This window comes from Larimichthys crocea, chromosome I (assembly GCF_000972845.2).
Source record: "Larimichthys crocea isolate SSNF chromosome I, L_crocea_2.0, whole genome shotgun sequence".
In the NCBI taxonomy this organism is placed as follows: Eukaryota; Metazoa; Chordata; class Actinopteri; family Sciaenidae; genus Larimichthys; species Larimichthys crocea.
The window spans coordinates 28,501,433-28,527,658 of record NC_040011.1 but is presented as its reverse complement, the minus strand read 5'-3'; the positions used below and the strand labels follow the sequence as shown (position 1 = coordinate 28,527,658).

At 40.1% G+C, this 26,226-nt stretch overlaps 2 protein-coding genes across 2 annotated transcripts; both read left to right on the top strand.

Annotated features, from left to right (window-relative positions):
* The first annotated feature begins 7,108 nt into the window (after window positions 1–7,108).
* Window positions 7,109–16,153, top strand: LOC109136863 (uncharacterized). Its single transcript, XM_019253493.2, has 7 exons — window positions 7,109–8,007; window positions 8,222–9,800; window positions 11,598–11,626; window positions 12,027–12,155; window positions 12,719–12,785; window positions 12,908–13,015; window positions 14,199–16,153. Exons 1-7 carry the CDS (start codon window positions 7,901–7,903, stop codon window positions 14,847–14,849), a joined length of 2,670 nt encoding a protein of 889 aa, XP_019109038.2. The 5' UTR covers window positions 7,109–7,900; the 3' UTR covers window positions 14,850–16,153.
* A 3,340-nt stretch (window positions 16,154–19,493) lies between these two features.
* On the top strand, window positions 19,494–25,704 carry rom1b (retinal outer segment membrane protein 1b). The gene is made up of 6 exons (XM_010739171.3): window positions 19,494–19,988; window positions 20,132–20,287; window positions 21,464–21,706; window positions 22,329–22,516; window positions 23,101–23,347; window positions 24,632–25,704. Exons 2-6 carry the CDS (start codon window positions 20,138–20,140, stop codon window positions 24,860–24,862), a joined length of 1,059 nt encoding a protein of 352 aa, XP_010737473.1. The 5' UTR covers window positions 19,494–19,988; window positions 20,132–20,137; the 3' UTR covers window positions 24,863–25,704.
* The last annotated feature ends 522 nt before the right edge of the window (window positions 25,705–26,226 follow it).

Sequence of the window (26,226 nt, the reverse complement as noted above, 5' to 3'; positions counted from 1 at the left end):
TATACCACGGCTATGCTTCCTCAGTGATGCTCAATTCTTCAAAGTATAAGAGATTGTACCCTAGAGGCGCGCTGTACCAAGTCATCCAATGACTGCAGAGGTTTAAGTCGCCTGGCTCAGTATCAAGTTAAGCTGAACGAGAAATCTGAAAGGAAGAGAGAAGAGGTGTTGTCCCCCCCCCCCCCCAAAAAAAAAAACCCCTGGACCAAATACTGCTGCAATGTTTCACATCAACTTCACGAACATTATGTTGTTTTACAAATAAAATGTTATGCAGAGCTGATGTACATGCAACAAGTGGAGTTACACATTAAAGCCATGATATGTTAAAGAGGAATCAAGGGAACCGAAATTACTTAACTTAGCACCCATGAGACTGAAGTGATGCAGTATTAGCGAGACAAGCTTGCAGCTCTTGATCTTAATGTGACTGGATTCTCAGTGTTCCATCACAGGTTAGGCCATCCCAGATGACAAATTAAGAATTTCTAGGTAATTTGACCTGAGAAACCAAAAAGGGAAAAGAAAGGCACACACAAACACAGAGAGCGGGGCTTCTGCGAAGGACGTCGGGGGTTCAGATTTAAGCTCAAGCGCACAGGGGGGGTTGATACTTCATTCAGGGGGCCACACTCATATTCGCTGACAGCTTCCACAGATGGCTTTGCATTCAGAGGCAGGCGAGATCGGAGTGGACAGACGAGAATGATCTGAAACAAAGAGTGATCTACACAACACACCCACCACACAATACTCAAAGATTCGAGTTGTACTCATCTTATGGTTTTAAGATGCAAAGCAATAGGGCCCTGTGGCCAAAGAGGAATATGCTAGTAAAGCATTGTTGTTACTGATGATTTGAGGTTAACATAAAGCCAGTTCCAAGATGTCAACTACAACATTGCAGAAGTTGATTTGACAGGTTACAACATCTTACTACATGCTCCAGGTTAGAGGACTTCGCTCGTGCTTGAACCAGTCTTGCACTCTGATCTGTGAAAAGAAGTGTAGGGATACACCCAACCAAAACCAATGCACAACATAAACTAAAGCAACACAGTTGCGCTGCATTTCAGACCAAATTTTAAGCTGCACCATGCACAGCTTTTCCCCAGCTACTGAATTTAGTTAACTTCGCACAGTTGCGCGATTGCGAGAAATTTATTGTGACCAGTCTGCCACTTGCACAGTTGCGCAATGGCCAGCAGCTGAGGGCTAACTGCTCTAAATCGATAAACACATCAAAAGCAACCTGACTCCACATGTTCAAACTGCGTGCTGGTTGATTTCAAAGGGCAGGATGATTCCTGTGTTGTCCTAGGTGAACTGCTTTCTTCCTTTGGACTGTTCTGAAAGATCAAAGAGGCAGAGAAGAAACACCCCTACGCCCCCCCCCTCACAGTATCGTAGAACTGACTATTGTTATCCTTACCCAAATGCTTTACTGCAGATAACGTCAGAATCAATGAGGGTCCATCAAATCTTCCCGTTATCACAAGAGACTTGTTAAGAAAGCACGGCAGTGCTATTTCTACAGTCAAGTATAGCAAGTTGCTTTCATTTCAAGAACAATGAAGGGCAGTTGTGCCCATTTCAAGATAAGCAACCCCTCTAGGGTTGAGAAATTTTCTGCTTTCCAACATCAATATTTGATGGATTCAACTTATCTGCCTTCAATTTCCACTTTGAAAAGGATGTCATTCGAGCGCAGGTCACATCCGTGCTCTACAAAGCTCCAAGCTTTAGTCATACCTGAAAAAGCACAAGAAAAGCTCCCCCCACACAAGCCCCCAAAAAGAACAAATGCATACCAAAACTGTATTCAATCACAACAAGCTATGCATTTATTATGCAATAAGAAAATCCTTTACAGATAGTTCACTCATTGTATTGTCAATACAAAGTATAGTAACTAATTGCAAAGGAATTGCAATGGAGGAATTTAGCCAGACAATGAATGTTAAAGAGAAATGTGACACATTTAGTGACCTTACGTGATGCTCGATGCGCAAGGAAACGTGTACATACAATGAGTTAGGAGAATTCCTGATGGTCTCGGGGTATTGGAAAGCGCACAGGACACAGCACACTGAAAAAATGCAAAGAAAAAAGCCTCTCCCCCCACAATACCCATCCAAAGCAGTACAGAACTACAAGACAAGTATGGCATTACAATACTGCCTTAGTAAGGACACAGCTGTATGACTGAATACAATACAAAGATGAACTAATTTCCAGAAGAAGCGTTTTAAATACCGCAAGACTGAGCGCGAAGGATTCCATCCTTATGAACTGTAGACGTGGGCTTGAATGTAGATTTTTTGAAGGGTGGGCCATACAACTTAATCTGCAAGAGTCACAAATACATAGCCCCAACCCAACCCCAACAAAGCAACTTGAAGCCTGTTCAGAATTACAATGACTTCTAGTAAAGAGACTTGTTACCACACTCCCTGGGAAAACAGAGCTTCTTGCTACATCAGGTGACTAGTTTTGAAGTTGCTATCCTGCGAGGCCTATCCAAGTGTCCACTTGAATCTTGTTGGGGGGGTTGCGCCTGGATGTTGCCTATTGAAGCCATTTTGTGCTGGTAGTACGGAGCTGTGAAGTCTAGGAAAAGACTGATTAACGCCCCACATCCCACCCTTCCCATTACCCCCAAAAAATAATAAAGTGCATGAAATCCCATTTACAACACGTTCCAAATGGTATAGAATGAATAAACACAATCCAGTGGATTTATTGAACAACAACAAATACCTTCCTACATTCCTTTAAACCGTAGTGGATTCACATGATCCCGATCCAAAGCACTATAGTAAATAAGATGAGCTCAACATGTACCGAGCGGCTAGCACAGGGGGATTCTTTCGTTGATCAGCTTAAGGGGGCCGGGCCTGTGAAAAGAAGAACTCGAAACACGTTTTAAATACCCCCACCCCCTCCCCTTAGCCCAATAAATCTTTACTAGCCATGATGAACACAATTTTGATTGTAAAAATGACTGTATACTAGACAGGCAATGATGAGTTCATGTACAGGATAGTTACACCCACATGTACATTTCATGCATTAACTCACTGCTCGGGTTAAGAGGTAGATGTAGCTGATCTGTACCATTGAGGCGCGGATGAAGCACTGAAGGGTTGCTGTATATACACATCAAGCGGCCGCACAGGAGACCATCCACTCTCACACTCCAATGCTGAAAACTTCTTGGGGGAAGACCTATCGAACAACAAATGGACTGCCTCTCCCTCCGGCTGGGGGAACTACTTCTGATTGCAGTGGGTAGAGACGTCCGATAAGATGTTCCTCTCGCCAGCACACTACCAAGGCATTCATCATGATCACAGCAGACACCACCACACTCATGTCAGCGCACAACAGGAGGGGCGACCACGGTACAAAACGCTTTACACGGCTTGCCTGAAAAGAGGAAGAGAGAGCTGTGCGAGAAATTGTGTTCTACAACAATTGTTGCTATTAAAGTGGTTTGTAAACTAAATTCCTGAGAATGTTAGAGATACCTCTACCCAACATACAAACCAATGCCCTTCTTAAACTGGACTTGTGAAGCTAGAAGACACTTGTGCGCCCTTTCCCCACCCTCATCACTGGCTGGCTGGCTGGCTTGCTTGCTTGCTCTGGAGCTGCTGCCACTGCTTCAGCGATGACCACTCTGTGCTGCTACCCTGCCCCTGCGCCTCTGGCTCCCTCTGGTGTATACTCGTCGACAGCTGCTGCTCATTTGGGACCCCTCTGCTTTTCCCTCCATGCCCTCTGGTCCTGTCCTGCCTGGCTCCACACTGGTGCGCCCACGCCCTCTGGTCCTGTCCTGCCTGGCTCCACACTGGTCCTCCCCGTGTCCCACGGCCTCGTTCCACGCTGGTCCTGCGATCTTCCTCTAATAACTAAGTCCATTCTTCCTCACAATAACTAAGTCCATTCCTCCCCTCGATTACTCAGTCCATTTTCCCCCCGAAAAAAAAAAAAAAATCTTCTAAGAAATTAAAAAAAAAAGTTGAAGTGGATAACTGGAAACAAAAGGTCCTTCTAGAAAATCAACTGAGCTTGTGATCTGTTGTGATTCCTTGAGCTAAAGCTCTGGTAAAATAAAAATCAAGCTACTTTTAAAAACTGTAGTTTTTTTTTTTTTTAAGTATAGTTTAAGGAAACTACTACTCAATATAAGTCAGTAGTACAAAAAAACACTTAATAGAATGAGTCGAGTACAGAGAATACCAAAACAAATTATAACTGCGTTTCAAATAATGTAATCTTCAAAACATAAAAAATAATTCTCTCGATTGCTTCTTTGGTTTGCAAACACAGCCTAGGCTTTTTTTTTTTTTAGCTGAAAAGTCACTTTAAAGACTTTAGTTTTTTTTTTTTTTTTAAAATCAGACTTAATTTTTAATGCTCTTTTAGTTTGGCTTATACTTTAGTTAGGCTCTAATTAGAGTCTGTCTGTGCTCAAACTAAGTTTTTTTTTTTTTTAAACGAACAAGTTTCTTACATTAAAAGGGTCGGTTTGATTTAATTTTAACTCCTGAGTCGGTCTTTAGTGTAACAGCTGCTTTAGTTGCTGTCTGACCTGTTTATTAGGAGACTGCGTCAAGACCACGTCAGTTGACTCTGGTCTGCGTCGTCAGCGTCTCTTTACTGCCTTCTTGACTTCAAAATAACATCTACTGTTTACAATAGTAAATTAACAGTACATTAAATGTTTGTTATTTGTCTTATAACGTCTGTTATAAAGGATAACGTCATACTTCTCGGTGGCTTGGTACAGCCCCGTGCACGGTGCTAGCCTAGCGGCTAATAAAAGCCTGGCCACGCCCTTTTCCAACGCGTCTTGCTACGTCACGCGTTTTTATTCAAAAATCAACCAATAGCCAACATTTGCAGGCTGCTACGTCACGGCTCCCATCTTGGGCCAACTACCGTTATGGGCATGAAAAACAACAAACTGGACTCGGTTCAGTAAAAAACACATAACGTTCTTGATCTGTTGATATTCAAGTTATTTTAAGTCTTAGTTTAAAAAACGACGGACGTTGAGATAACGACTGCTTTTTTTATCTTGACCGTATGTCTGGCTCACTTAGCCTGTCTTTAGCTCGACAGCTAACTAGGGTCGACAAAAAAAATAACGATCAAGGCTCGCTGAGTTTTGCCGATGAAACGTTATTAATAAAACAAAAAGGTTTGATAACAAAAAGTCTTCCAGAAAAAGAAAAAGACAAGAGCAGGTTAACTGCGTATCTTGATATCAAAGCTACTCTCGTTTGAGACAGAGCCTAACGCTCACTGACTCTGTTTAAAGCACGTTAAACTGGAATAAATAACAAATATCAAGTAAGGTAGTACAAGTCTACATATCTTCATCAATAAAGATCAAATCTCGAAGGTTTAAAACAAAGAAAAATAAGCTCGATATAACCTGCGACGCCTCCTAATCACGACGAAATCGGTGCTGTGTGAGTTGAAATGGCGTCCCTGGCGGTATTTATACTGTTTGAGTGATTCGGCTACAGCAAGGGGCGTTATTCATCCGAGGAAAAGCAGTCCCACTTTCAGATGACCATTAGAAATGCCGATTTTGGCTTTAGGATTTAGCTCAACACAGAAAGTCAATAAACGAGTCAATATGAGGGGAAACGATTAATGTTGCACACTTTAACACAGCACTAATTCTTGCAGGGGTATTTCATGATTAAAAGTGGGCGCGGTGAGATAGTGAGTGAGCAAAGAGTGTCTGTGTTGTTACTGTTAGTTATATTCACTATTTGAACATTTATGACCATAAAACAGTGAGGTAAAACACATAAAAAAGACACATTTTCGACATATTACACCCATGAAAACCAGCCAGAACAGCTGACGTCACGGGAACGGTCGGCGCGGATTGATCTTTACTTGTGTGTTAGACGGCCCGACAAACCGGATCAAACTAGAATACGGTTGAATTGCCGGATCTACTTCCCCTGTACCGCAATGATATTCTGTTTGTGATTGACCAACAATAGAAAACAGCCAACTCATCTCATTTAACTTGCATGGCCTATGTTCAATAATGCGTTTTTCCTTTTGGTATCATTCTTAGTAGCTGCTGTAAAAGCTGCTTGTGCATGTACTACTTATATTATCACATATATCATGGTATCGTGTGGTTGACCCGTTTTACAAGCCTTCATCTTGTTAGTCTAGGCTTTAAGCACTTTGTTAGTGTTGTGTGGACAGAGTACGTGATTTAAAAAAAACTAGAAATATCCAGAAAATACAGCGTCAAAAAGTGTGTTGCTGTGACGAGGTGGAAAATTACCAGCACAGAAGGTCAAAAGTGAGAAGTACATTTGTTCACCAGCAGAGGGTGCAGTGAAAATACATGCCATTAGTCACGTCTGTGAATTCATGAAATCTTCTCTATCCCTTCCCCCCCATGTGTGTTTTCATCTCCTGAACTAGGTTTTCAACATTGATTACAGTATCCCGGGCATGTCTGGGCAACTTCCCTTATGTAACCATTCTCATGAAAGCTCCATGCAATTGATCATCAACAACAGGGTGTGGATTGTTTTCCTCTGCCATGAGTTTCAGCCCCTCCCAACCTCAATGAATTGATATTTGTCATGGTTATTAGATAGGATATAGTCAGCCACACATTCACTAGAAAAGAATCATCTTCTTTCATATGATAATGATGCCACACCTTTGTCTTCTATGCTATAGAGACTAATCAAGACCTCTGTTTACTTGCTAATCAAAGTCATTATGGAGTTGTTCTCAGGTTGCACTGAGTGACACAGGGCTTGTTGGAAGTTGTGAGACATATTAAACTGTGATAGGCTTAATAACTGAGAGGTTTTGGGCAATACAAAATGATGGCTATATTAAACCCAACAAACTAAACACCTGATAAATGAATCACATTTGTACAAAAATATGACTATAAGCAGTGTTGTTGATTTGCATCAATCCCAAAAATGACTGGATACAACCAGAGACACTAAAGGAATAGCTGCCACAGCACAAATCATATGAAATAGTCTCTGATGGCAAATTATAAATGACAAATTTAGATGTCATGGTGTCCCATGGTATATATCGTCATATCTCCCACCCCTTGTAAATGTAATTATGTAGGTCTAAGCCAGATGGTAACAGGAAAAATCTTAAAATCAATGGGTCAGCTGTGGGCAGTTCAATATCTTTGGTTGATGCTCATACTTGCGTTTTAATAAAAGTGATGAAAGCAAAGTAAACAAAAATGTTACACAAGAATGTAGAAATGAGGTTGAAGTGCAAGGCAGCAGAAACATACGGGCAAACCCCACTTTTGCTGGTCAAATCAGTGGGTTAGATGAACACTGGTATAGATCCTGTCCCAGAGGGCTTAATTCGATTGCCTCCTGTATGAGGACAAAGGTCTTGCTCTTTCAGCTGGTTCAATAAGCGCCCAGCTGTTACATCAGGCGTGATGCAAAATCAAGCCACCATGCAGGAATTTATACATTCCTGCTCACGAGCAGTGTTTCCATTAGTCTGTAGCCAGCCACTGAGAGAGACAAACTTATTCTTATGAGAGAGATACTTTATTATAGGTAGAAACAATCCAGCAACTGGATACATCACTAAAAACACCTGGGGATTTATTTTCTGTATTGTGAGCAAACTTTTTGGGCAATGGACTTTTTATTAACTAGTTAAGAATGTAATTTATTTTTCAGAATATTTCACCACATGTTGTACCTATTTCAGCAGTACGTCTGGTGCAGCTGACATCAACAGACAGGTTGTAGCTAGAGGAGACAGCTAAGTACCCACCACCAGTGCCCTCTTGTATAGTCAACGTAACCAGGACGGCATCCACACATCACCAGAGAGGAGACAGGTGATGGAGAAGTTTTTTAAGCCTGTCCACAGCCCTTGTGGACCAGACGAGATCAAGGTGCGGAAGCACCACCACCATCATCACCATCACCAAGAACCTCAGTCACACAGGTAGGATGGTTCGTAACAGTCTACCAGGGATGTGTTTAGGTCTAATGGAAGAGGTATTAAAAAATAAAAGCCACATGCATCCTGAAATTTGAATATACTGAGCAACATCTACATCTGATACATACAGATGATAATTGTTTAAAGTAGTTATGTATGTGCACATGTAAGACTGATGGATACAAAGAAATCATGTTCCTATGTCCTTGTGTTGTAGGTACACAATGTCTGATGACACTGACAGAAATACAGATGAAAGCCAAGGGCCCCACCATCATCAGCAGCATGGTCACTATCTCCATGACAACCCTCAACACAATGCCCACCATCGCCATCAAACACAACAGTTTCATCACAGCGAAGAAGACGAGTTACTTTACGACCATGAAACACTTGTAACTCTCTCCAGGGCCTCTTCTTCTTCCCTTTCTTCCTCCTCCTCCACTACCTCTTTTTCTTCCTGGTATACGGACGCAAGTTCAAATGATCCCTTCTCTCTTCATCATGCTGCACACCCACAGCATTCCCTGTCATGCTCCAACATTGCAGATGCGCGCAGAGGCTTTAGGGAATTGGACAGCAGTGAGCCCATTGTCTTTGCCACCATCAAACAGGGCAAAAACAGAAGTGTTTGTAGTGAGACACATGGCAACTCACAAAAGAAGGGAAAGCATGTTTTTTCTTCTCTTGACCGAAGTCACAGCAGAAGCGATGAAGGCCTTCTGCAGGGCAATGAAAGTGATCTTGGAGGGGAACAATCCAGGGTACCGCACATGAGCTATGGACCTCTGTGTAAGACAGCTAGCCTAAATCGAAGCCTGGTTTTTAGTGAGGCGGACATTGTGTTAGGGGTCCCCAATGGCCCCAAGAGAGCAGTGTCCTCCAGTCAGCTACCCACCAAAGGCATTCTCAAAAACAAGAAACCTCATATTGACATTCGCAAGGCTAGGTCGATGGAGGCGCTGTCCCCAAGAGTTTCCAAAGGACAAGATCCCAGTGGACAGAAGGGAAAAGGGATCACTCAAGTTGAGATAGAACAAGCCAAGGCAAATTTTGTGCAAGGAAAGGTGCAATTCTCAGCCTTCCTAGATGAGATTACAAAACAGGTTATAAGTCCGTCAGCTCTCAACATCTTGGGTGTGAACAATGATAAAACTACTGGGAAGACATCTTCCTCAGTCCAAACACCTGTCCCAATTAAGCCTCAACTCCCACCCAAAAAGCATAGAGAAAGCTTCGGGGAGGAGAGAGACCAGCACCCAAAACAGCACAGCAGACATGAGAAATCAGCTCACAGCAGCTCACGGAAACATTCAGACAGCTCCAACCCTGATAACCTGATCTCATATACGGCTAAGAACCACCATGGTAGCCCACCCCCTCATCAATACCCCTACTCTCCCAGCCACAATACTCACCATGGAAGCAGCCGTAAGGACAGAAAGATGTCACCCACAGGGGGCTCTATGTCAGGGGACAGATATGGTAGATGTGGCCCTCACCTCACAGATAGCACCAGCACCAGTTCTGAGCCTAGCCAACCTAAACAACGTCACCACCGCAAACAGCAGCCCGCTGCCTCCTACAGTCAACATACCCAGCCCGTCCCTCAGCATCAGCCTCAACAGGTGCACCCTGGACCTGCTGTAGAACCAGGACTTGGATCTGAATATTCATCCACAAAATCAGATTCATCCAGGGTCAGAGACGCAGGGGCCTCTACAGCTACCAGTCACAGCTCAGAGCAGGGTGGTCGACACCATTCACAGCATGTAGGGCACTCTAAACAACACAAGGTGAGTTTACTTTAATAGTATTTCTGCTATTTTTATGAGGATACAGAGATATGAGACAGAACAAACAGGAGTGAAGGAGGTTTCAGATGATGAATCTATAAATGAAATGCGCACAAACCTTATTTGAGTTTATAAAAGTAAAACAAATATGAATGAAAACATGTTTTGGTTGATAATTAAAATGCTTTAAACACACATGCACTTGTGATTATTATAGTGTTATAAACTTCTCTACAGAAATTCACAACCTTTAATGGCAGGAATGATTTATAAAGATTGATACATGTTTATATAAATGTATATAGTTTGATTTAATAAACTTGTTTCTCTACCATCATTTGCCAGTGTTTGAGGATCAAAGCAATAAGTCATAATAAGTGACAAATAATATTAATTATATTAATTGTAGTGGTAATATTGAAATGTTCTACAAATAAAACCAATACATTTGAACAAGGGGATGAGCCATGTGTAAGAATATTGTCACATATACCAAATTTATGCAACCTTAATGCTTATAGTCTGTGTATAATGTATCTGCGTGGTATCATGAGTCAGATTCCAGAGAAAGAAATCCTGTGCGTAAGATGACTCATCAGTCTAATTGTAAAATTTGTCTGTAATTAAGTTGCTAAAGGCATAACACTGCACTGAAGGTAAGATGACTCTGTAGAAAGAACAGGATGAGCATAGCAAATGGAGTGTTGCTGCTCTCTTGCAGAGGAAGTATAGCTGAGTCACAGGCTGTGTGGGATGTGTTGAACACCACGCATTGCAAGCTGAGTCATTCTTCAGCAATGCAGCAGATGATAGGCCTGTGCTTTTAAGGGAAACTCCATTTGAAAGCACCTGGTTTATCAATTTAAATGGTGTACTGTTTTTTTTATTTTCAAGGATCAGCCTTGAGCTGCTGTATGTTCTATGAATAGACTGTAGGCACACAGACAAAGTAACAATACACATCACACAAAGCTGAGACAAAGCTTTCACATGATCTCACAGTAGCATCCAGCATGAAGCAAAATGTGACTGTGAGCTGGTTGGATAAGAGCAAGTATCACGTTGCTCTTATGTAAGAATCTGCTCAGGCTTACACTCTTGTGTACTTAGAAAGTACACAAGAGTATCTGTTGTTAGGTCTGACATAACTCAATATTCCATGGAATCCGGCATGTCTTCAGTAATGGACTGACAACCCATCATCGGTGTAGTTTTTTTTTTTTTTTTACACATGCAGCACCATGCTCCTGCTCCCATAACCCTAAAGCATAACTAATCTCTATAAAGAAATATTGGATGGTATCATGGAAATAATGTCTTCATTGGTGCTTTCTTGCCTGCAGCACAGAGCCTGGAATCAGCCCTGAACTACTAATATTGCTGCAGATTAACATACTCTGTGACTTTAAATGGCTTTGTTTGAAAGTTCCAGTCCGCAATATCTGCAGTGCACGTTATATTTGGACAGTGACGTGTTTCGCTTTGTTGACTACAGCACACTGGAATTCATGACTATGAGGTTCACATTCATATTGGGTGACCACACAACAACTTGTTGCCCATTACACGAAAAGGACCACGAATACCTTTGTAGATTTAGACAGGTTATCGAATGTGGATGTAAACACCCTCGAATTCAAGCTGTACGTCATTGTTTCATTTTCAATTCAATGTGCTGGAGTACAGTGTCAAAACAAGACTGTTCAAATACTTTGCATAACATGCCTCCCTGCGCTTTACGCAATTATTATATCCTAAGGTCTCCTGTATCTTACCTGTCTTTTATTCTGTTTGTAGGACACACCATGTGATGCTGATCACCTTAAGTAAGTCTGTTGACATACTGTATATTTTTATCTGCTCACTTTAGTGTACAGCTTTCCGTATATTCCTCTCTGTGTCTATATTTTGAGGGATCCATTATTGATCACACTAATGAACTTCCACTCCTGTTTTAACAGGAAGAGATGCAGTTGTGAGATTTGTTACCAATAAGTATCTGTGACAACTAAACTAAAGGGAAGTAGGACAAAATAACATTAGCATTTAAACCTATATGTAATATGTGTAATGTAGACTATGCTTCTAATACAGTCTTGTAGATTGTTACAGTCAATTTGATCTTGTTGATTCTTGACTATTTTGTGCTCTTGTTCATGAGATATTTATATAATTTTGGCTTAGGTTTAGTAATTAAGTGTGATTTCATCATCCCTCTGTGTTCAGTGCGCTGCAGGAGGAGAATGCTGATCTCCACCAGAACTTGTTGCAGACTGTGGTTTGCATCGAGAGCCTGGAGGCGGAGTTGCAGAGAACCAGAGACGAGCTCAGCCATGTTAAGGAGAAATATAAAAGGTTTGTGATCATGAACAGGGCAAGTATGATGATGCAATACATAAAGGACATGCTCCTACACATAGTGACATGTTGTGATATGTGCACACGTATTGACTGCAAAACCAAATCAGATCAATAACAATTCATTAAGCCAACCTATAGCTTTACATAACATTTTATATAGATTAATTGATCCATGGAACATACTGCATGAAGCCTGTTTATATCTGTGGGTGTGATCCATTTCCCCTGACCAAGTGAGACAAGGCATCTGTTCTGTCTCTTCACACTGACCAGTGAGAGTCCTGCTGTGATCTGAACCCTGTCAAGCCTGTATTTAAACAACAGCTGCTCCCCCACAGTCACATACCATACCTCCTTCAACAAACTACAGCAACTGGAATGAATGGTCGCCTCACACTAGACTCCATTTTGGTGTCAGTTGTTACATTATTCATGAGGAGAGTTTGTGGCTGCCACTTGTCCTGACAAGCAACTGTCTTTAACCCTGTGTAAAAGACAATAACATGGTGATAGAGTGGTGTGTGTATGAATAATGTTTTATGGTCTTTGTCTTGTAGCCTTCTTGAGACCCACACTGGGACCAAGCAGACAAATAACCTGCTCGGGGAACACCTGCATATAGCGGTGAGAAAACCAGCATGGAGAAAAGATGGGGAAAGGAGATTTTGTCTCACTGCATTCACAATCCACACGCTACTGTCATGTTACTGTCACCTTATTGTATGTCTTTGCATGTGTATGTGCAGTCAGAGAGCCTGAGCAGTGAGAGGAAGTTCCTACTAGGCCGTGTGTCCCAGCTGAGCTCAGAGTTGGAGGACGCCCACAGGACCATAGCAGCTATGGAGAACATCAATGTGAGCATAGTGCCATCTACTGGACATCCATGCACACTTCAACATACAGTAGACAACAACAGATAGCACACGTTGTACTTAATATATATGTTTTGGGATGGATTGGTCTTCTTTAATTCGTGGTAATATTTGAAATTCAAAAGTATGAAACTACACAAATCTAGTATGTGTTGAATCCTGCCTTTGCACTGCTCCTCCTAACAATTTGAGCATTATCATACTCAAGTTAAGACAATGTTTGTTTTTGTTGATTGAAAGCATGAATTAATTACTGAAGACGCCTACTGGGCACAAGCATTTGTGTGACCCCTAAAGGCTGTTTTAAGTGTCTGGTATCAGAGATTATTAACATTCTCATAGGAAAGTTAAAGAGCTCAGTCAAAAGAAGGGTTGTTCTGATCATTGAGTACGTTCTAATATTGGGTCTGGGTCTTTTCCTGATCTTCTGATTTCCAATATTAACGTATAGTTGTAGCTCACTTAAGCTACCATAAGACAAAAATGAGTAAATAATTTAAATATACTTACTGGAAAATTAGAACTAGCTCTAAAAAATATATATATTTGCATTTTTTTTCACGTATCTTGTAAAGTACCCTATATTATTTTGCATAATATTTGGAAAGAGAACTGTCAAGTACTAAAGATACTAACTCTGTGTAGTGTGTAGTGTAGTGGTCAGTGCTACTTTACTTAATTAAAAGTAGAAATATGAAAGCATAATTCATTACAGTGAGTACATTCAAAATTGTACTGAACTAAAAGTACCTGCAGTAAAATGTATGTGAATTATATATTATTATATATTATATATTATTAGACTGTTAATACTGATCCATGTCTGGCTGGTTGAAAAGAAGAGAAAACCAGAAGTTAAAATGAAAATCATCTGTCATTTCTCCATTTTATGAAATATTTGATAAATTGAACCACATGACTTTTCATGGGTCTCTGAAGTAGAACTGGTAAAGAACCACTGGCTTAAATTAATTTGTGTTGTCTCTTACAAGACTGTCATATGACGTAATGGGCAGCAGCAAATTACATGTGGTTAACCTTTGCAGATTAACATTAAGGCTAATGTTGCTAAAAAGATCAAGAGCAACCATGAATGATACAGGGCAGAGCTATGTTCCTTTTTTTTTATAGATTTAATGCTCTGTGTTTGGTGTCTCAACTTCAGGTGCCATGCTTGATAAAGGAATTATTGGAAAAGCATTTTAATTCAGCTGAGGCCATACAGAAATTTCTGATGACTCCTGCTCCGATCAGCCATTCTGCCACCTCTTCACAAGCACACAGTGAGTCCCACGTTCCCAAAATGGAGGAAGCAGCACATGATTGGTTGATTAAATCAGACGCACGTCCACAGAGGGCCACAGCCTTCATACCGTTTAAACAAGGGGGGTCGACAGCAGATACTGAAGGCAGTTTCACAGGCCAGAATGAGTCCAGGCACAGCCCTCCTTTATCTGCAGCTGACATCAGCACTGCTATCTATAAAAAAATGGCTGCCAGTTATGCTGCCAGACCACAGCCTCTCTATCCCCAAAGCCAACAGAAGCAGCCTCCCCAGGGCATTAACCAAGCTGACAACCCTCCGAACCTTCAGGACACTCATGTGGGTGGTGACAGCTGGGGTGGGAAAGGAGAGGTAAAGGTAACGCTTTTGGAGCAGGACGTTGTGGATGTGACTTCCATGTCAGCCCAGCAGATCCTGGATGAGTTCCTGCAGCAGCTGCAGCCCCATAAGGAGGCGGGTGGAGGGAAGGAGCAGCAGGGTGGGCATGAGTGGGTGGGTGGAGCGGAACATAGAGGCAAATTGGCCGACTGAAAATGTCACCCAAACACATGAATGGATTAACCTATATTCTCAACTTATGGCACTGAAATAGGTATTTATTCATATATGTCATTGCTGTCAGTGCAAACTTTGTATCCCCAAGATTTCAGTTCAGTTGAAGCTGGAGAAATAAGTTTTTTTTAGCTTGTATATAATGTACTTTTAGGGACTCCAATGATTTTAGAAACAAGAATTCACAGAGGAAAAGGAAGAAAATTTGATATTGAGCCAAAATTAGATGTACACAACCACACACACAATAACCATATTGGGAAACCAGTTTACTCTCAAAAACAGAAAAACACTTTTAATCGTGCAGTGAATGCATGAAAAACAATATATATATATATATATATATAAATAAATAGAGAAGATAAATAGATTTATAGCAGACTATTTCCAAGTAGTTTACAGTGTTAACAAAAACTTAAGTATTGAAGTATTAGGGAGGCATTTAAGTGTATGCAGTGGCTGTTCAGTGTATATTTCCATTAAGTGGTCATTTTAATAATGTGTCATTCACTTTGTATATTTCTTAACCCTTTCAGCCTGTAACAGAGCATCACATCTGCATACAAAGTCTCTATTGTCACTGTTACATTAATGAGAATCAAAATGGCTTCTGTGTTTAATTAAGTGCCAGAAGTGATTAGAGCTTGTCTAGACTGTAGATTCTTAATTCTATAATATTATTTTGAAGAGACCAAACAATTCCCACCACAAGCAAGCACATGGCGATTGTGGCGAGTAAAAAACCTTCAACAGGCAGAAACCAGCTTAAAGATGTAAAGAATGATCTTTTAAAAAAGTCTCTTTTGAGATAAATGAATCTTTTTTTTTCGATAGAAGCTGCCGTTCATTTATAGTGAACCTTTAGACCTATTTGTACAATGAAAGAGGTTTAAAGTAGGAGATCTCAAAAACTTCTGTCAGTTGTGTGCTTAGAAAATACAAGTTTGAGTTCAGCATATATTATTCAACAATCGTGGCCTTGTGTCACAGCAGTTTTTCTTTTAAACTGGATTTTCATGAGAGATGCCCATGCTGTCCATTGGTATGATTCAGTATGTTCAGTATTCAATGGCCATTTAACAGTAAAGTTTGATGTTACTGGAAGAATGAAACTAAAAAACCTTTTCAGTGCTGAGGTAAGTGGGTCTCACTTACCTCTTGAAGCAGTGCATCTGCTCTGACACGCTTCAGTGAGTTCATGGCGATCATTCAACAGTGAAAAGTTTATTTCTACTTTTATTAACAATAAATCAACCTGGCAGAAATACCTCTTGGATTTTTTATACAGACATGATTTTATTTATGTTTCCTTACATTAATAATTTTCAATATTTGTATATCATAAATAATTTCCCCCTTGGATTATTTAAGTATTTCTGATTCTGATTTGTGAAGAACCTTAAACTGTGAAGGGAAATATTAAAAGTGATTTACTGATATGATTATGTGAACTGAACTGAGCATGTGAAATGTATTACTTTGTGTAAATATTTATTGACTGTGTATGTGTGTATATATGATAAATTCCCTTTGTTCTGAAATGTTATGGGATTGATGTTTTAAGCTGATGAAGTCGGCACAACCAAAATGTACAGTTAACAGACGTGAAGTTTATGTGAAAGCACTGTGACAATGTAGACCGGATACAGTGCAGCAGCAACATAACAATGTTATTTTAATCTTTATAGCCCCCATTTCCCATCAACGTACACTACTCTGTATTATACAATTATGAATACTCCTCGTCTGCATCAATTCAACATGTAACTGTGTCATTTCAGCTCTTTTACCAATAAAATAATCATTTTAAATTAATGTAACATCTCTGATGACAGATGTCTGTTCATTATTTGTGATTTTGCTGTTCTTAGCTATGCTAAAGATGTAATATTTAACCTTAATTTGGTGCAAGTAAGAAATTTTATGACCTCCAAAATTCTCTGAAGGCCTTGAATATCCATTTTGTTGTAGTTGTTAAGACATCTTTCTCCTAGCAAAATGTTGGATAGACAGAGATGGGAAAGGCTCCAGCCCCAGCGCGACCCTGATGAGGATAAGCAGTTACAGAAAATGGATGGATGGATAGACAGATCAATTTACCGGTACCAACATCTCTGCCACTAGAGGGCAACCAAGTTTGGTCAATATGTCAATATGAGCAAATCCTTCCAGAAATAACAGGAAATGTGATTAAAGCTGGCGTGGCGAAAGAACACTGATAGACAATTTTTACAAGTGCATGAGATGAAAGTTTGATTTAGCTTCCTGTTGGTGTATTATAAGAGCTGGTGACACAAGACTGGCTTCATCCTAACTATAGCTCAGACTCAAGCTGTCATAAATACTCATAACAGTTTAATCCTATTGATGCAGCCCCACCGACCGCCCTCCCTAATGCACTGTATTCATAATCCCATACAAGCATTACTATCATCTCCCTTGTCATACTTTCACTTTACATGATCTGCTTAACTGTCCTCCACAAGAAATATTTCAAGGGACAATATTCACATAATTCAAGTCAGTCAATGAATCATTGAATATGTGGGCTGTCTTAAAGTTAATCATCATCGTGTGATGTACTCAATTTGCAAGAAATAAACCAGAGATACCTTCATTTCTCTTTTTGTCAGTTATTCATACAGTCACATATACAGATGAGTGTCATTGTAGGGTTTCCTTTTTGGTTAGTTGGAGCTGACTCATTTAGTACAAGTACATAATAATAATAAGTACAGTCCAGTACTACACTGCGCTAACAGTACTTAAGTGCAGCTTTGAGGTACTTGTACTTAATTTATTTCCATCGTATACTACTCTACTACATTCAGGGGGAAGTGCAATTTCTTCTGTATTTTTTACACTACATATATTTGATAAGCATAGTTAAGTATTTAGTTATTAGCAGTTCACCAAAGAGACATTTATCCTCCACACTTCTCAGTTGATTTTATATAAATACCCGTTCAAGGTGCAAGGAGGCAAAACTATCCATTAATACACACACGCATACACAACTACTATAGTATATATAAAGACATGAGGTAGATAAGTTTAAGTTGCAGTATAAATAGAATTTAAAAAAACACTAAGAAAAGGAAAATGTACAAAACAAACAAACAAACCAAAACAAAAGTATTTACACATACATCTGTGCAGTTTGTTTATTCTTATTGAAGAAACAGTCCAGTTAACTATTATAAGTCCATTATACCTATTATCTACCTTCTTGAGATGTGTCACAGAGTGATGTGAAGGCATTTTACAGTGGAATCTCTGTTAAAAAGGAACGCACTCCTGCCCGCTGCCATTACACTGTATAATGACTCCCCTCTGTGCAAAGAGATGAGACTTTAACACTTCTTCACCACCAGCACATCTTCAGTGATAAACCATTCTTTCAAACGAATTTGATAATGGTGGTGAAGAGCGTTGTCTAACACGTTGCTTACAGAATCTCCTATATCCACATAATTTTCATACTCAATCATGCCTTATAGATAGAGCCATTGTCATCCTAGAAGAGACCAGTATCATTATGATAGAAATGTTTTTTAACAGGATAAAGATAATCAATCGGAACAACTCTGTATTGAATTTGCAGTGACCTTTTCCTCTAAGGGGACAAGTCGACCCAAATCATGCCAGAAAAATACCCCTCACAGCATAACAGAGCCCCTCATTTATAGGTCAACTATTTAGGCCTGTACTGTTCTCTTGGTGTACGACACACATGCACTCGCCCACTTCTTAAATATATGGTGAAGGATGACTCATCTGAACATATCACTTGCGTCCACACCTCTGTAGACCAGTGCTTCAAATGAGCATTCCCATTTGTAATGAGGGGTTTATGCACTGCAACCCTATTATAATATGTTCTCTGTGTAATTATCACCAGACTGTTTTAGCTCTTGGCCTGTACTGATATTCTCAGTCACCTGAGATAGAGTTGCTTTTCTTTGTCCTTACATATGGCACAGGGTCGACAACAATGTCCGACCTTATTTACTGACGTCTTTCCCATATATCTATGCAGATGTTACTTCAGTCACTGCTCCTATTGAAACATAACCAACTGAACAGTCTTCATGATTAAAGCTCATGCCAACTGTGCACCAGCAATAAACCCTCTTTCAAACTCATGTAAATCTTTTCCTCTTGTTATAAACCAACATTTCTATACATGCCACAGAGCATGATTGTATATCATTTGATTGACAGTATCAAGTAGTGCACGAGCGGAAGGATCTACATTTGTTATCTTGTCTCATCTTTCCTTAATTTTTTTTTACCTGTTTTGTATCTTTGCCTTATTATATGACAAAACATTTAATATTACTGACGATAAAATATATTTGCTTGCTTATTGCCCCCACTCCCATATCTCATGCTACCATTTAGCCTCTGCTAACTGTGTCTAGAGGCAACCATAGTGCTCAGCCTGTGCTGATCACTGTTCAGGTAAGTCCACCTGTCAAAATAGTTCAACAGTCCCTCCCATACTAAGTGTCTATCAAAACAAGTTTGCTGATCAGACACTGGCCTGCTTTCCCATTGGCCCCTGGACATTAATAGGATCCCAGAGACTCTGTTGGGGGATTACGGTTCCAGACTCTCGACTTTGGCCAGTCTCTGTGTCCTCCAACCATGGGTGCAGGGGTTTAGGGGGGCGCCGCACATGCACAGACCCATAGGGGTGCCATCAAAAGACAGCATCACATTAAGAGGAAGAAATCATTAATATCAGCTTGAAGGGGGGGCTACAGTGGTGCGATTGATCAACTTGAGGGGAAAACCTGCCATCTCTGGAAAAAGGAATATCAGTTTTCTTCCTTACTTCATTATTTGACAACTTTCTCACATTTTCCACTGGTTTTGCTGCCCTGATTTGGATTATAAGACTTCTTTTTGGGACAAGTTTTGCATTCAAGTGAAAGCTTTTGGATTATCCTCTGAGGTCGACTGTCCTTTCACCATCTAAGGGATCTACCTGCTTATCCCCTCCACCTGGAACAACTTTGATGAGCTCAACCTGCTAATAACTCACTAAATAACACGAGCAAGGCCTTCACTGACCACTGTGTTTCTGCAACATTGAAACCACCTCTGACCTCTGTAGGGTTTGTTTCTTTACAAGCTGCTTGCCTCCTCTGGATTTAACACATTTTTGAGAATTTACTGAATCCCTCTTCTCTCTTCCCTCTGCTCTCTTTCTCTTGCTTTTCTCTCGCATATTTGTGTTGATCGGTGCAACGTAGTGAACCATGGTGCTGTTGAAGAAGAATTTCACCTTACAGCAGCGGGTGCGTTTGGCCCAGGGCCTGTGGCTGCTGTCCTGGGTTGCAGTGATGTCTGGGACCTTCGTCTTTTGTCTGGGGGTTTACCTTAAGACAGAGCTGGTCCGCAGGGCCGAGGTAGAAAGAGAGAGAGAAAAACACTCACATACACACAAACAAACAAATGAATGCAATGTTACTATAAAGACTGGAGGGCCAAGTCTAAAAACACTGTTTGTATGCTCAGACTTTTGCCTTTGCTCGTGGTTGTTTACCGAGTTTGCTCTGCCGCCCGTTGCTTATCAGTGATTTTTATGCAAACTTAGCCTAACAGCTTACAAATACAAACACCCAGCACACAAAATACTAATGTAAACATACACAGTGACTCATGTGTGTTCAGTCATGAGAATGTTGTGTATTTAAATCAACATTTTTTTCCAAAGTCAATGTGGTGTGTATGTATTGAATTTAGGTAACGTGACCAACAGGTGAAGGTCATGACCTTTACAAGACTGGTTGGTACATTTGTTCAACCCAACCAGTCACTGGGTTGGATTGATCACTGATTGATTTGGATAGATCAGATGCATTGATATTCAGAGTGCTGCACAGGAAAGCTGCAGGCCATGGACACATGCCTTTAGATATTTATTGATCTGCAGTGAGAGAACCAGATTCTGCAATCTCTTAATTGTGTAGCAAAGTGTTATTGAGTTAGTGTAGAGTTGCGTGTCAGGAAGCTAAAGGATCGTACAGATTGATTCACAGGAGTGGAGAGTATAGTCATTCTATCTCAGCACCCTCTTGTATAGTTGTTAGGCAGACCTATAACTTCTTACTTAACTTGTACAAATAGTTGATAACAGATTACTCTACACAGAGCAGAAATTATTTCTTCTCAACGAGAAATTTATTAAATTATTTGTCTTAATCTACATTTGGCTGGTTAGATATCACACAACGAGTCTTTTTAATGGTCATTTTAAAACAACAATGGGGCAAAGGTGTTTTTTATGACCGGCATGCTTTTGAATCTTCAGCCAATAATAAACTCAGTCCTTAATTGACTTTTGCTGTTACCGAGACATTAAAATAAATTGCTCATCATATTTCCATACTAGTCATTGCATCCAGTATATCAGCAGCTAATTGAATCACTTGGCTGCCAAGGTCATTTGTAGAATAGATAGAGGCTAATTGAATACAGGATTATTATGACTAAAGTGGGTAGAGGAAATGACTGCAGTTGGCTGCTGCTCATGTGGCTGCTATCATCTTTGATTGTGCTCTTCTTTTTTTTTTTTTTTTGAGGTAATGGACAACACAGAGGTCCATGTGGTACCCAACATCCTGATGATGGTGGGCCTGGCCTCCATCGGCACAAATTGGGTTGCCACACGCGTGTGTCAGGACTCTTTGGATGCAAGTCGCTTCCCCCGCTGGAAGGTTCTCCTGTTGGCTTGGTTTGCGGTAGCGGTACTGATATGTCTTCTGCTCATCACCGTTGTGGTGCTCAGCTATGCCCTGCAAGGAAGCCTGGAGGAGTCACTGAAGGTGGGGTCACTAAGTTGGGTACTGAATAGAGTGTGACAAGTCAAATGGTAGAGTAGGTTTCAGTACTGCAGTGTGTTAAAGAGATATGTCTCTTATCAGGATGGTGTTTTCAGATCCTCAAGCAAAACACAAACCGAAACCTGCTCCTTCCTAAGTTGCTGTGGTTGAGATAACCAGCCAGCTGTCTAAATGAAAGAGTTTAGGGGGCTTGGACGAGAGAGAAAGGGTTTGCTCTGTTTTTCTTTGGGTGCAGATAAGAATAAAATGTGTGCATTTGTTAGAAACATTCACTATGTTCTGTTGTCTTTAAACAAACACTCTTTTAAATGTATTTCAAAAAACATTTAACCAACAATACAGTGAGGATTGGAGCTCTCACTTTCTTTAAATAGTGCAATAAAACCAGCCCTCAAAATCAAACGTTTGTAAATCTTTAAAGGTTCTCAATTAATTAATTTACAATATATAGGAATTAGACCAAACTAATCAGACATTATTTGATTAAAATAGTTCACAAATTAGACTAAACATCTGATTTCTGACATACAGTGCAGTAAAACCTTTCTTCAAAACATCTGCTGTCACATCTTCTTCCTCTTGTCATCTCTCTCTCCATTGTCAGGTGGGTCTGAGGAATGGTATTCGATTCTACAAGGACACAGATGTACCTGGCCGCTGTTTTCAGAAAGAGACCATCGACAGTCTGCAGATGGAGTTTCAGTGTTGTGGAAATAACAACTTCAAGGATTGGTTTGAAGTTCAGTGGGTCAGCAACAGATACCTGGACTTCACCTCCAAGGAAGTCAAGGAGTGAGTGATGAGCAGATTATGAGATGATGAACTAGAAAGAGAAGAAATTATACTTGATGGGAGCTTTATGGTACAGGAAAGAAAAGAGAGGTCAAGATGAATGACAGATAAGTAGACTTCACATCCAAAAAGGTCAAGTGATATGTTATAGAGGAAGAATGGAGAGACACTGGGAGACAAAGAATGATGTGAAGGTAGAGGTGGAGTGTATTAAAAATAGATCTGGCCTTTACTTTTGAATAGAATGACAGAAATGGATGGAAAGGTTGGTTATAAAGCACGCAAAGAAAGGTTGGTCAAAGATTAAATAAGTGAAAAGGAATGAGAAAACAGAAGGGTTATGACATGATGACACTTGGGTAGAGGCACGGCTCATTTCTCACAAATGTTAAGTGTGTGTTGAGAAAAAGTCAGGCCTTTAACCTGTCTGAAAATAATATTTTCTGTGCTTTATCTTCAGTAAAATGTACTCACTTTCTATCTTCTCTTCTTTATTTCATTTCTTTGTCTGTCTTCTTACTCCTCACCCATTTCTAATCCGTTTCGTCTCTTTTCTTGCTATCCTTTCCCTCTTCTGTCTCTAGTCGTATCCGGAGTAATGTGGATGGTCGTTACCTCTTGGACGCAGTTCCTTTCAGCTGCTGTAACCCGGCCTCCCCCCGTCCCTGTCTGCAGTACCACTTGACGGATAACAGCGCCCACCACAGCTATGATTACCAATCAGAGGAACTCAACCTGCACAAGCGCGGCTGCAGGCAGGCTCTGATCGACTACTACATGGAATTGATGAATTCAACTGGTCCTGGTGTGCTGTCAGTCATCTTAATACAGGTAGGATATATGATGAGCACTGTAAAATAGGGTAGGTAAGGGCATTGATTGGTCTGAATATTTCAAATTCTGTGATGTTTGCTCCTCCAGGCACCTGCTGTGGAAAATTTTTGACAAAATCCCCAGTATTTCAAATAAATGTTGTCTACAGGCGCACAGATGAAACCCTGACTGACACATTGATTTCTGTCTTTCTAATCAATGGCCATGCACATTCAGTCCTTTGTCAAATAACACTATTGATGGCACATTCTCTCCAAAATAACAAACAAGACCTCAGGCTGGAACAGGACACTCATACACATGTTTAACAGTGCATCATTACACACCGCCTACAGCTCATCACACATCCTATACTTGCAGCTCAGTATGGTGTTTTTTTTATGGTTACCATGTGAAGAGTTAACAAGACCTCAAGCCGAGCTGTAAGGTCTAGGATTTTCAAGCAAAAGCCAAAACCTGCTTTGAATCATGGAGCCAAACAAAAGAAGAAACAAGACGAATGAAATGAAGTTATACAACAATGATTGTCTCAAAACCAATTTATTTGTTTTTATTTGAACTGCAGCAGTGTTCATCTTTATTGTTTGGGGATGTGAACCTATTTTATGTAAGGGACTGTATGAAAATAATTGGGGTTGGGATGGTGGATTGGACCCTTATTTTTCCTTTTTGTTTAGAAAAAACACATCTTAAAATGGTGTAGCCTAACTTTAACCCTAACATTTAACATGAATATGTTGATGGAAAAATAATCTCACACACCATTTTCTACAAAAAAACAACAGCCCCATAAATAAATAAATAAATAGTGCACACTTTCCCTTCACTGACAGCCCCCACACATGCAATAATATTCATATATTATATGAATATTGTAGTATATTTTTAGCAAACTGACTTATCTTCATGCATGCAATCTTGCAGAAAAATGAAATTATAGATGTGATCATGGCGAAAGTCAACATCACTACTGAATTCAAATCAGAAAATATCTTTGTTGTTGCAAGGCAATGGAAATGTGTCTTTGTGGTTCACAAAGTACACAAAGGCTAGCAATGTACACTTTATAACTTAGTGATCAAGGTCATAACAATCATGACCTAAATACATTTGTGGCAGGAAATCATCAAGACTTCCTTTACATGATATCGGTCTGCTTCTCTTTAGTTTTTTATGAGCCTGTCACATCCTTTTGACCATCTGATTTGATGACACACACTGCACGCTGACTGATTTTAGATGCAGTTTTTTACAGCATCTTTTTTGTATCTTTCTGTCCAGATATCAGTGTTTCTGAGCCTGAGGTACCTGCAGACAGCTGTGGAAGCAGCCATGGCTCTGGAGAACCCAGAGGAAGACACTGAGGGTTATCTCCTGGAGAAGGGTGTGAAGGAAACCTTTGAGGAAATCAAAACCAACATCCTCACCCTGCTTAAGTTCGGGCAGGTTGACCAGGCTGCAGAAACAACTGATAACACTGAGAAGGCTGCTTCCCCAACTCCTGCCAGCTAGAGGGGGAAATTATTGGAATATAAGCAATGGAGGAATGAATGCAGGGGGTGGGGGGTGTGTCTTCAAAGTTTCTTGGTTGTGTGAGTTGATTGGTGGCTGGGAGAACACCTGTTGAGTTTAGGCTTGATTTACACTCCACCAATGCAGCAGCCACATGGCCAAAACAAGGCAACACATAGGGGATTTTATCAGACCCTGCACAGACAACAAAACAAACATCTCCTCAGTGCATGGCGTCATGAATTTATAACCATCAGAGAACCTGTTCAGGAGATGTATACGTAGTACTTTTTGTTGTAAACAGTAAAAATGTTTTGACATTTGGCTCAAATTTGGTAACAATGCTCGATGTTCATCCCTTTTGCATTTGTATTATTCATCTCCCAACTGTAGAGTTTGTACTAAACTGCAATGAAATGCTTAGGAACTTGTTGAGAATGGCAACGCACATTAATCATATATTAAAAGTAGAAGTTTTTAACTGCTAAGAAGAGTCTGCCTTTTTTTGTACATGCAACATTTTAGAGGAGCAAATTCAAAGTATGGGTTACCTAAGTTCAGTAAGCAGGGTTGGATTAAGTGTGTGTGTTTGTATGTGTGTGTGTGTGTGAGAGAGTGTGATGCCCTATATGAAGCTGTCATCCTGTCTATTCTGGCAGCTCTGAAACAATCTGATAATCCTGGAATAGTTAATCCATGGACTGCTGCACAAGCAATATCAGCCATACTGACAGCACACAGGAACGCACTCAACAGCACACTGACACAACATGTTGGAGGTTATTTTATAAAGCAAAACAGTTTTTAAATGCTTTTTATTTGCAAAGACTATATCATGGTGATCTGTCCTAGCTACAGGTATCTCCAATGTGTGCTCATTCTTCTTGAATAAAACTCTATCACAGAATAAGGTCAATGAATGTTTTATTTTATTCATAACTAGCAGATTTCAGCGGTTTCTTTAATTAAAAAATGTTTTCAGAGGGGTGAGGTTGAACATTTGAATTCAGGCTGCACATCCTTCATACAGATTACCTATTAACATTTTATGATTAATATTACAGTAATACATATGGTTTCTTAATTTAAAAACAGAACAAAAATGAATATCAAACACAAATTAAAAAAAGATACATCTGCCGACACATTTTTCAGTATTGGTTTTAAAATGATTTACTAATTAAGTGAAAGAAGACATCTATTGACCATCTGGGTTCACGAATGGGTACATAAAAATAAAAACAAATAATGGTATACAACTATAAACTCACATTCAATCTACAGAAACAGACATCATATCTTAAAATCGTGTTCTCGTCACAGGATGTGAAGTGACCAAAAATACGAGCGGGGGCTGTTTACAC